This window comes from Harpegnathos saltator, unplaced genomic scaffold (assembly GCF_003227715.2).
Source record: "Harpegnathos saltator strain DR-91 unplaced genomic scaffold, Hsal_v8.6 scaffold781, whole genome shotgun sequence".
Taxonomy (NCBI): Eukaryota; Metazoa; Arthropoda; class Insecta; order Hymenoptera; family Formicidae; genus Harpegnathos; species Harpegnathos saltator.
In genome coordinates, this window is record NW_020230628.1 from 92,561 (window position 1) to 102,500 (window position 9,940).

Genomic DNA, 9,940 nt, shown 5'->3' on the forward strand with positions numbered 1-9,940 from the left:
TGCATTGAACCTCTCTCTCTCTCTCTCTCTCTCTCTCTCTCTCTCTCTCTCTCTCTCTCTCTCTCTCTCTCTCTCTCTCTCTCTCTCGTCTTCTCGCGGCCGAGGAAGACCGATGCTGAGATCCTTCCACAACCTTCCACAACCTTCTTCGCGAAAGCCTCAAGGTCAAGGTCTCGCGCGTACGCGCGTCTCTGACAAAACAACGGCCGCGCGTTCGAGCGTACTCGCGTAGACTAGATAAGTATGTGTTTTCGAAGGATAAGCATCGGGGCCGAGAGCGAGCGTCAATAATAATTATCCGTCGACGATCCGACGAGTATGAATGGACGGCTATGCAGGTGCAAAGCCAGGTACACCCGCGACCGACGACCGGCCGCTTTACGACTCTCGCTCCGATGTGTAATGTTAGCGGCGTTGCAACGTTAACGCGAATTTCGCACGTAATCTCGACGATGCGATCGGTGATTCTCGTAGAGTTCGCTTCGCACGAAGAAAGAACGAGGTCTCTCCTCCTTCGAGGAGTCCTCGCGTGAGTTCGTTTCCCGCGACGCGCCTGCCTTAGCCGCCGCTGCCGCCGCGCCGGCGAGCGCGCGATGGTGAAATTCGCGTCGTCGGTCGTCGCGACATTCGTCTTGTTTTCTCCGTCTCGGCGACGAGGCGCTTGAACGTTTCAACAGTTGCTCCAGAAGGTTGCGATTCGAACTGATTCTCGTTATGTAATCTCACAGGGGACTTGTCCGATGCAGCTCGCGGATTATTTCGCAAGTGCGCCTGCGAATGACATCGAGACCGCCTTTATGCCCGGGAAAACGCACGTCCGCTGGAATGATTTCGATAAGCGGGAAGGGACCAACAGGATGAACAGTAAGGCGACACACGTCTCACTTTGCCAGCCAGTTTTGGAATGATTTTGATTCTCGCGACACAATAACGCGGACGTTACTGTCTCTCTTTGCGGAATTAATTGTCCTCACAGAGATACAAGTTTATCCAAGTTTTCGAGAGGGTCAGAACGGTAGAGATCGATTGTCTCGCAGTCATTGGTGCGAGAAAGACGAGAGTCAATGTCATGACTAGCAGAATTTCAGCACGACCGCGAGCGTAGTCCGCGAGTAGGTCCGCTGTGTTTTTAATTCTTTTCACCCCGAGAACAATTCAGAATCGATCGAGCGGAGAATAACACGATGCTACGTATCTGCATGTATAGAGAAGCCCTCGAACGTGGACGAGCACGACGTGAAATCCGAGGGGCCGGGTAACAGGTCGGTAAACAGCGATCTATATCAAGCGGTGTTCCCGATCTATCATCTCAGCAAACTGTCCGGTGTATTTCCGATGAGATTCGTCCGACAGCCATCAAGCGGCAGATATCAAGGGCGACTGAGCACCATCGACAGCATTTACAGGTGAAGATGACGAGCGATCGAAAGAAACGCCGCGAGCACAAACTTGCACGGACATAAATTATTCTGGATTAACGCTCGCCGCGGAACCGCGACCGATTTCTTCGCGGGTCTGCATATCGTCTGCACTCTCGAATCAATGACTGCTTTATAACTGCACTCTGAACTATGAAATAAATTAAAAAAGGGATGGAATTGTAAATATGATTATCTTATACAATGATGACCTCCATGAGGAGGTGGAGTCTAAAAAGGAATCCCCCCACGTAATCTTGAAAAGGTTTTATCGTTGCTTGATATCTTCTATTCCAACAGGTAGACCTAATCTCTCGTTTAAAAATTTAATAGTTTAATCGTAAACGGGAAAATATGGTAGACACCCTCGTCTTACCGTAAAATTGATCGGGTCGAGTCTCCTCACATCGAAAGCGATCCCCGAATAAAGCTGAACCGAATGTGCGCAGCATAAGCCTGCTGTCGTTGTTGATCGGAGCCGAGATCTGGGGCTTTTGGCGCGACTTGAGGGATGGATGGGAGTTCAGCACCCGGCTGAAGTCGCAAAACGCGGTGATCGTCACCTGCAGCGACGTGCTGGGTGTGATGGGTCTCACGGCGGCCTCCGTCGTCAGTTCGATCCTGCAATGGAAGTACGTGCAAGTCATTATCGATAAACTGATCGATGTAAGTTTCTCATTCAAATGATCGTTGCCGCGATTATTGGCTAATAGTGATGGGCGGTCGAGTCTCTGTTTTCACACATAAGAAGCGATTCGATGCGGACACCTCGAGTTTCTCCGGCTGGTGTTCGAGGTAATTTGCATGTCTTCGCGCGGCGGTCTTTCGAGCTTGCACTCTGAGCCCATCGCTATTCCTCGAGAGACCGACCGCACGATGCATTCACCGTTCGCTTTCACCACCCACGGGCTCGCCAAGTGCGACGAGAGGATGGGCATCGTCTCGCCGAGGAAGACCCGGCGGTACACGATCCTGCTGACGCTGAGCAGCCTCTCGTACTCCATCCTCATCTCCTGCCTCGACATCTACACGTGGAGCCAGGTGAAGCTGGACAAGAAGATGGACGACAAGGGTCCGATCAACTACCTCCCCTTGTACTGCATGTACATAGTCATTGTCATGATGGAGGTGCAATACGCAGTCGCCACGCACAACGTGGGCCAGAGGTTCTCCAGACTCAACAAGAGCCTCGAAAACATCCTCAAGAACAGCATGATCACAAACCAATTCCGGAAGGATCTCGGATTAGGTGCGCGTTGCGTCGTCATTGCGATGATACACGGTTTGATCGTGTCTTTCTTTTCTAATCGTCGAGTCAACGGCTCGAGACAACATTTTTAATGCATCTCGGATTCTTTAGCCGGTGACTTTCGGGATCAAGGACAACTCGCTGCGTACCTCCGGCAGGATCTGGCAAACGCTCGAATGTTTCGGAAATCGAAGATCATCGACTTCTCCGTGGCGAACGGTACGCTTTGCGTTTTTCTTGCAAGATCTCTCTTTCTCTCTTTCAACGGCTATCAACGAAAAAGTTACGAAAGTATATTAGTCATATAATTACATTAAATACAATACAATAAAACCATCATCACATACATGGAATTAAATATAACCGGATTGTTATATTTAATCGAGTCATAGTCGTAATAAATTGATTCACGTTTGTATTAAATATAAATATAAAGTGGAGCGTTATAATCACGAGATCAATGATAATCAAGGTCTAGTAAATCTCCCTCCAGATGGCAAAGGTCCCACAGACATATCCCAATTGGTGACGGTGCACGCGTCCTTGTGTGACATAGTGACGTACATAAACGCCGCTTACGGCGTGGTCATACTCGTGGTTACGATCACCTGCCTGATACACCTGATCATCACACCGTACTTTCTGATCATGGAGGCCGACGGCAAGCGGCAGCCGCTGTTCCTCGTGGTGCAGGCGATGTGGTGCATCTTTCACATCTGGAGGCTGCTGATCTTCGTGCAACCCACGTATGCCGCTACGATGGAGGTACATCGGACAGAAATAAACTGACTCAACTTAAACATAAGTGTTGGCTTGATCAGAGAGGAAATTCCTTCGAGTGTTCGCCGTTTGTCTCCGAGGGAACCTCCTGATCAAACCAATGGCGATGAACGATAACTCATTTGCTAAAACAACAGATTATGCACGAAAGACGCGCGACTACCTTTCTAGGGAAAGAAGACGGCGATTTTGGTGAGTCAACTGCTGTCCACGAGTCACGATAAAGAGAGCAGGACGCAGTTGGAAATCTTTTCGCTTCAACTTCTACACCGCCCCTTAGAGTTCTCAGCGTGTGGGCTTTTCACTCTGGATCGAGGCCTCGTGACCTCGGTAAGGCTTTTGAGGCGAGTGACTTATAATTAAAGATTAAGGCTCATTTTCACGCAGATTGCCGGCGCCGTCACGACATATCTCGTGATACTGATACAATTTCAAAAGGACGACGACTCGAAGGGCAATTTCGATAACATTCTGAAGAACGCTACGCTGATACTGAGGAACGCGTCGACGTTTCACAACAGCACTGCGGGAAAATTAAATGTCAATTAGAACAACACGCCGTGACTCTCTTTGTCGTTTCCGTTTCGGCTCTCGCGACTCTGCAATAAAACTTTTTAAGAGTTCGTGCACGCATCGTTCATTTATTTGTCAAATATCCATGATCGAAAAGCTCAGTCGAATCTTTCGCGTTTCGACCTGAAATATAAAGCGTATCTCGCCTGTTTTAGCGGACTAAAGCGATAAAATCAATATAACAAACAGATACGTAACATACTTAAATTCGTGCGGACCGATTCTTACATATAACAAAGTGTAACAATTGCGAGACCTAATAGAAATGACGAGTATCCTTTCGGGATGTATACAATAGACCTGAATAATAGGATGTGTATGTATGTGTGTATGTGGATACGTGTACAATCGTTGATTAAAGGCTGCGAGATTTTTTTTTAATAGTTTCGTGACGTACAGCTTATCCAGTAGAAGACTTTGTTTCTTTAGTTATTTACGAGAAATACATTTCGGATTCCGTTGGGTATGGAATACGTCACAAGACTCACCGAAGAAAAGTATTGCAACTCTCAATCAATCGATTATACTGTCCCGTAAAAGAATTTATCGAAATCTAAGAAGTGTGACAGCATCTTGAAAAGTCATAATACCAAGATCCGAATACTGCAATAATCTCCTGAAATACAGTTTGATACGAAATATATTATAGTTGTCTTACAGAGCTAGATACGTTATTATCTATTAATTTTCCTTTTTTTTTTCTATCTAATGTGCCTTTAATCTCCACGTTTAATTTCTGGATATTTGACACACCACCTTCTTCCAAATCTATTGGTTCTCTTCTTTGAACTTGCAATCGCAAGTCTTTCCCTGAAGCAATTTTATTTATACCTCAGAATTATGACTTTCGAGAAATCTTTCCACTTCTCAGACTTCGAGATTCCAACTTTTTCGGGACGATGCACATTCACCGACAACAGTAGGAAGGATCAACGGATAATGTAGGTCCTGGAGATGCGAGTCCGACAGATACGTGCAATGCGATAATGATATTTAATTATCCCAATTCTCTCGTACAGCTCGGCGGCAATATAAGAAATACGGTCTCGTCGTCTCTTTCTCCCTCTGCCCCCCAATCTGATTGCTAATTAATCCGTTTTCATCTCATAATCAATTGACAATTAATTAGCATTTTTCACATTCCGTATGTAGTCGCGCTTTTCTTTTGTTTCTTTCTTTTTTTTTTTTTCTTTAAAGTAGACGTCAATCACAGCCTGTCCTTAAACTTGCCACTTTCAACATCCTCACAGCGTGGGGAGATACCTGGAAACAGGTAAGCGCTCGGAGGATCTCTCCTTTCTTTCAGAAGAAGCCGGAAATCGTAGTTCGAGATACTCCTAAGATATTTACAACCTCGTATACTGATCCTATCTCGCGCTCTCTCCTTTCCTCTTTCTCTGTCTCTCTCTCCCTCTCTTTTTCTTATTCCTCTGCGCGAGAACAGACCGCAGAGTCTCTCCGTCACCCGCTATACATTTCTTGGCGTACAAATCATTACCCTAGCAATAAATATTAGATCGTTTAGGAGAATCTAGACGCAGTAGTTAGTCCGCGTGTATCGCGTACGAGTCAACGCGAGTCACAAAATCCGTGTAGAAATCCGACGGCGACGAGAGCGTCGCGCGTTAGTTAGACGACGCTCACGGCAATCGATCGGCAAAAGCGGGGACTACATCCCTAACGGGCCTCCTCCCCTCGGTTTTCTCTCTCGCTCGTATCTTCGTCGCGAGGACCAAGTTTCTCAGTTCGCCGTGGCCGCTGTGACGGACGGTTGCGCTTTCTGATGCGACGCCTGCAGCAGGTTGTCGCAGCAAGTGTCCTTCGTCGTGGGCAGGTTTTTCATTCTCAGGCACGTCTGCAACGGAGACGGTTGTAGCGTTGTCTCACCGCCGTTGATCGCCGCCGTCGGAGGTGTCACCTCGTTTTCATTCTCCGTCTTGCTTTGATGTTGACGGGCGTTGCATTGGCAGGAGCTCGCGTTGTGGGGGGGTTGCACACGCGAGAAACAGTCGCTGCATACTCTCACGGGATTGTAAAGCTGCTCGCTAGGCAGCGGGATGAAGTTCTCGGAGCAATCGGCGCAGAAGATCTTACCACAGCATCTGTGTGCGATACGAACGGTTCGTCCCCTTCATCTCTTTCGATCTCTCACGGGGCTTTCCCTCTTTGCCTTTATGTTAGCGTGTATTTCCGCGATCCTTAGCAAATCTAGCGTCTATCCGCTTTGCGCGAAATGCATACCTGCAGTGATGCTTACGTCTACCGAGCCAGAATTTCGTGTTGCATCCCATGCACTGAGTCACAGCGTGATCGGGCACCCAGAGGGTAGGCGCCGGAGCCAGCTCGTCCACCGCTTCCCACGACATGTCCGACGGCAAGGACTCACCGTGTTCACCGACGCTTCCTACGGAGTCCGGTAACGAGCCCTGTACAAGCAAGTCACGTGAATCTTTCATCGTAACGCCAGGGGCGTAAGGTCGCTGAACAGGGGAGATTTATCAGCCGAGGAACTCTACTCACGATGTCGTCGATGCGATCGGTATCTACATTGTGATTGTGATTGCATACTTGTTTCAACAGCGCCAACCTCGTCGTGTGTAATTCCTTCCTCAAAGCTTCCTCCTTTAACTGAAAAGAGCAATTGGAGTGGTTTCTTCAATTACTCATGATTCGGCCAGTGTATATATAATCAATGTATGTAGCACGTTGACGGATACCCCATAGGAAGGTACGTCGAAGTGCTAATAAGTGCGTTTTCAAGTACCTTATGCTCTACGATAATCTGTTGTATTCGCATTTGGACGTCGCAACATATGACGGGAAGACCATCAACGTCGTCCAGCCAGTCAGGATTATCTAGTATGACGTCCTGATGGGTCGGAGAAGCTGGACATATGCTACTGGGAGTTCTTGATATTAGTGGGGCGCTGGTGTCACTCACGTCACTACCCTCGTTGTGATTGCGAATGCACGACGAGCAGGCAGCGCCACGTCCCGCCGTGGTGCCGGTTTCGATCCACGGCGACACGATGTCCCGCGACAAATTCGCCTGTGACCTGCGGATTTTCGTCGAATCTTACGAGAAAGTTCCTCTTTCTCTCACCATCTCTATGTTGACGAAATGAAAAGTGTATACTCACACTTCCTTCTCGTCATTCGTCGCGGGCACGACCGAGTCGTTATTGGGTATCAGCGTGTCGGTGGAGCTGTCTACCGACGGATTGGCGGGCGAATCGCTGGATGTTTGATTCGCGTTGCATTTCGTTAAGTTAATATCAGTCTCCGATAGGTTTTCGCTCGCGGCTTCATTCTTATTATCCACGTCTACGCTCTTTGCATCCTTCTGATCCGTTTCAGTCTCAAGCGTCAGAGAATCGAATTTTCTGCGAAAGAAAGAAGGAGAGACTTGTGAAATTAAACGATCGTGTCAGGTTGCGCGCGCGCGTACGCGCGCACGCGCGCGCGCGCACACACACACACAGACACACACACACACACACACGACATACATGCATACACGTACATACACACACGCAGCGGATAAAAGAAGTATTTGCACACCTCGCCTTCCTCGGGATTTTGGAAAGAATACTTTATTCAAATTGCGTCAATATACAAATGAAAACAGTATCCGAGAGATAGAAGCACGCACATTAGGGAACAATATTCTATCTCGCATTCTTGGTGTATAATTATTTCAGAGAGAAAGTAAGAAAGAGAGAAAGAAACAAAAGAAGAGGTGGATTGTGCAAATACTTTTTTTACCTACTGTACGTCACGCGCAGGGACTTGTCGCCGCGTCCGCTGGTGGTCCACGTCGATTACATACTTCTCCATGGAAATACTTGGATCGCTAAGCCTTCGGTGCAGATAAGCCGCGTGGTCGGGTGCGTGCATGAGGTCGCCGTATGACCTCGTCTTCGTCATTTGCCCCTGCGGCTCTTCGCTGTCGCCGCCTTCGATGTCTATCATCGTCACCCTCTGTTTGTCGTCTTTGACACTGAGCGAGGATTCCATTGAGCCTAAATACACCTCGGACCATAAGACGAGGTCGCGCACGTTGCAACTTGGCCACAATACCTGGATGAAGCGAGAGAAAGAACATGTAGATAACAGGAGGCGCTTAGCGTCGTTTGAAGTCGTGAATCACGGCGAAGCCGCGCGGGCGGACTCACTTGATTCTTCAACGGTGAGTACAAGTGATTCACGAACGAAGTGGAGTTGAGGAAACGCCAGACGGAGAACGTACGTTCGCGTATTTTCAATTGCCGCCTCTCCTGCCTGGTGTTGCACAGGAATGTGCCGAATAGCTGTGAGTACGTGTGCTGCGCCAGTTTTACCTGAGACACACAGTGGCAACGAGAGTAACAACGCGACCGGCGATAAACGCGATCCGATGGGATCCACGTCCAGAGAGTTCCAGTTTGTACTCACGAGATACGCAGCGGACATTTGAAAACTACACTGAAACTGCAGAATTAACTGGTGGACGCAGTCGAGCCACTGAAGGAATACTGGGCAACGCTCGTTGGGGTCGTCGCAGCCAATAGTCTGGCCACATCGGTCCGCAAACTTGTGTCCGAAGTCTAACCACTCTCTCTCGCATAGAACTTGGAATCCCTAAACAGCCAGAAGAACGTTACGGGCATCAGCATAAGGGAAGAGACACTCGAGTACTTTTACCTATCGTCAAGAATACGTACCTCCATAGTACGATAATACGGGTCGAGCAATATTTGTGCCAGCGCTACGATCTGCGGTGTTCTGTCCCAGCCGTCGCTGCAATGCACTAATACCGGTCGACCATCCCTCTCTATCGCGGACGCCACGGTGACTGCTGCCCGTAGCAAGCCCGACATATGTTGTAACCATCGCGTTCCTTCTAGCAAACTCAGCCAACTACGAGAAAGTCGAGAGACAGTTGATCAGAGAACTGTAGCTTCAAACGAGAACCGTCGAGCTCGTTGTGCGAGAACGAGCCGGGTAATCCGAGAACACTCACTTTGGCTGGTCCGCGTCCGACGCACAGAGCTGCCTCAGCGCGTGAAAGCTCTTCCGTATCGAGTGAATGTTCGGCAAATTCATAAATTGTATGTCACAACTTGGATAATACTCGGGGCATTCGCAACCGCCGCCGCGCGCCCGATTCGCTACGGCTGTCGTGTACGATCTAGCGTCGACGATTAAGACTTTCTGCGAAACGAAAGTCGCGTATTTATGATTAATCGTTCGCTTTACAAATGTCGCAACATTTGTAAAGATTGAATACACTTCATATATTTAAATTAGAAATATGATTACAATTAAATTAGATATATTTAAATAGAAACAAAGATAAACACGTAGAGACACTTCCGACTTCCTTTTTCTTTCGATTGGGAATCACGGAGACATTTTGGATTCTAATTTCAGATTTTACGTAAAATCCTTACCTTAGGTGGATTTGGCGTAATCGTATCATCACCGGCATCGGAGTATATGATGGGAGAATCTATCATCGTGCATTCGCCCTTATCATAGTTACACGCGTCTGAGAGAGCCTTTAGAAGATCTTCATCTTCGGAACTTCTCCAGCCGAGCCAACCAACCTCCGGCTGGCTACTGCGAGCTATCACCGCGCCGTTGTTCACATGCCTTGGAAGGAGTACAAACGTTACAACGATTGTTGAGACGAGTCGAATAGGCGAATATGTGCCGTATCTCGCAGAAGAAACGCATCGTACCTCCATACAACGGCCGGAATTCGCCTGGAACTTCTAAATTTGGCAACAGTCTCGAGGGTTTCATCGGAAATGCATGCAGGAACCAAAAGCTGTGGCGGATAGGATGGACACATCCGGTAATCCTTATTTATTTGACTTATGCGCCATGTACCGTGTAAATTGAACTTTAATCGCTCGACCTGGAAGAGAATCACAAC

The 9,940-nt window shown here is 48.1% G+C and overlaps 2 protein-coding genes across 3 annotated transcripts in view; one reads left to right on the plus strand and one right to left on the minus strand.

Annotated features, from left to right (window-relative positions):
* Positions 1 to 730: 730 nt before the first annotated feature.
* Positions 731 to 4,076, plus strand: LOC105187982 (Gustatory receptor 43a). The gene is made up of 8 exons (XM_025306456.1): positions 731 to 864; positions 1,208 to 1,406; positions 1,868 to 2,084; positions 2,337 to 2,667; positions 2,779 to 2,886; positions 3,161 to 3,432; positions 3,619 to 3,777; positions 3,835 to 4,076. Exons 1-8 carry the CDS (start codon positions 741 to 743, stop codon positions 3,994 to 3,996), a joined length of 1,572 nt encoding a protein of 523 aa, XP_025162241.1. The 5' UTR covers positions 731 to 740; the 3' UTR covers positions 3,997 to 4,076.
* LOC105187983 (myotubularin-related protein 3) overlaps positions 4,069 to 9,940 on the minus strand; it is a 9,538-nt gene continuing 3,666 nt past the window's right edge. Inside the window, exons 5-16 of one of the 2 annotated variants that reach the window (XM_025306455.1) lie at positions 9,744 to 9,922; positions 9,453 to 9,654; positions 9,023 to 9,213; positions 8,724 to 8,919; positions 8,455 to 8,640; positions 8,196 to 8,360; positions 7,790 to 8,100; positions 7,161 to 7,403; positions 6,785 to 7,076; positions 6,541 to 6,648; positions 6,262 to 6,446; positions 4,069 to 6,122 (exon numbers count right to left, since the gene is read on the minus strand). In XM_025306455.1, coding sequence (XP_025162240.1) covers positions 5,762 to 6,122; positions 6,262 to 6,446; positions 6,541 to 6,648; positions 6,785 to 7,076; positions 7,161 to 7,403; positions 7,790 to 8,100; positions 8,196 to 8,360; positions 8,455 to 8,640; positions 8,724 to 8,919; positions 9,023 to 9,213; positions 9,453 to 9,654; positions 9,744 to 9,922 — 2,619 coding nt within the window. In that variant the 3' untranslated portion in view covers positions 4,069 to 5,761. The remainder of the gene's footprint in view (positions 6,123 to 6,261; positions 6,447 to 6,540; positions 6,649 to 6,784; positions 7,077 to 7,160; positions 7,404 to 7,789; positions 8,101 to 8,195; positions 8,361 to 8,454; positions 8,641 to 8,723; positions 8,920 to 9,022; positions 9,214 to 9,452; positions 9,655 to 9,743; positions 9,923 to 9,940) is intronic. The other variant, XM_011149171.3, reaches the window with a different exon arrangement.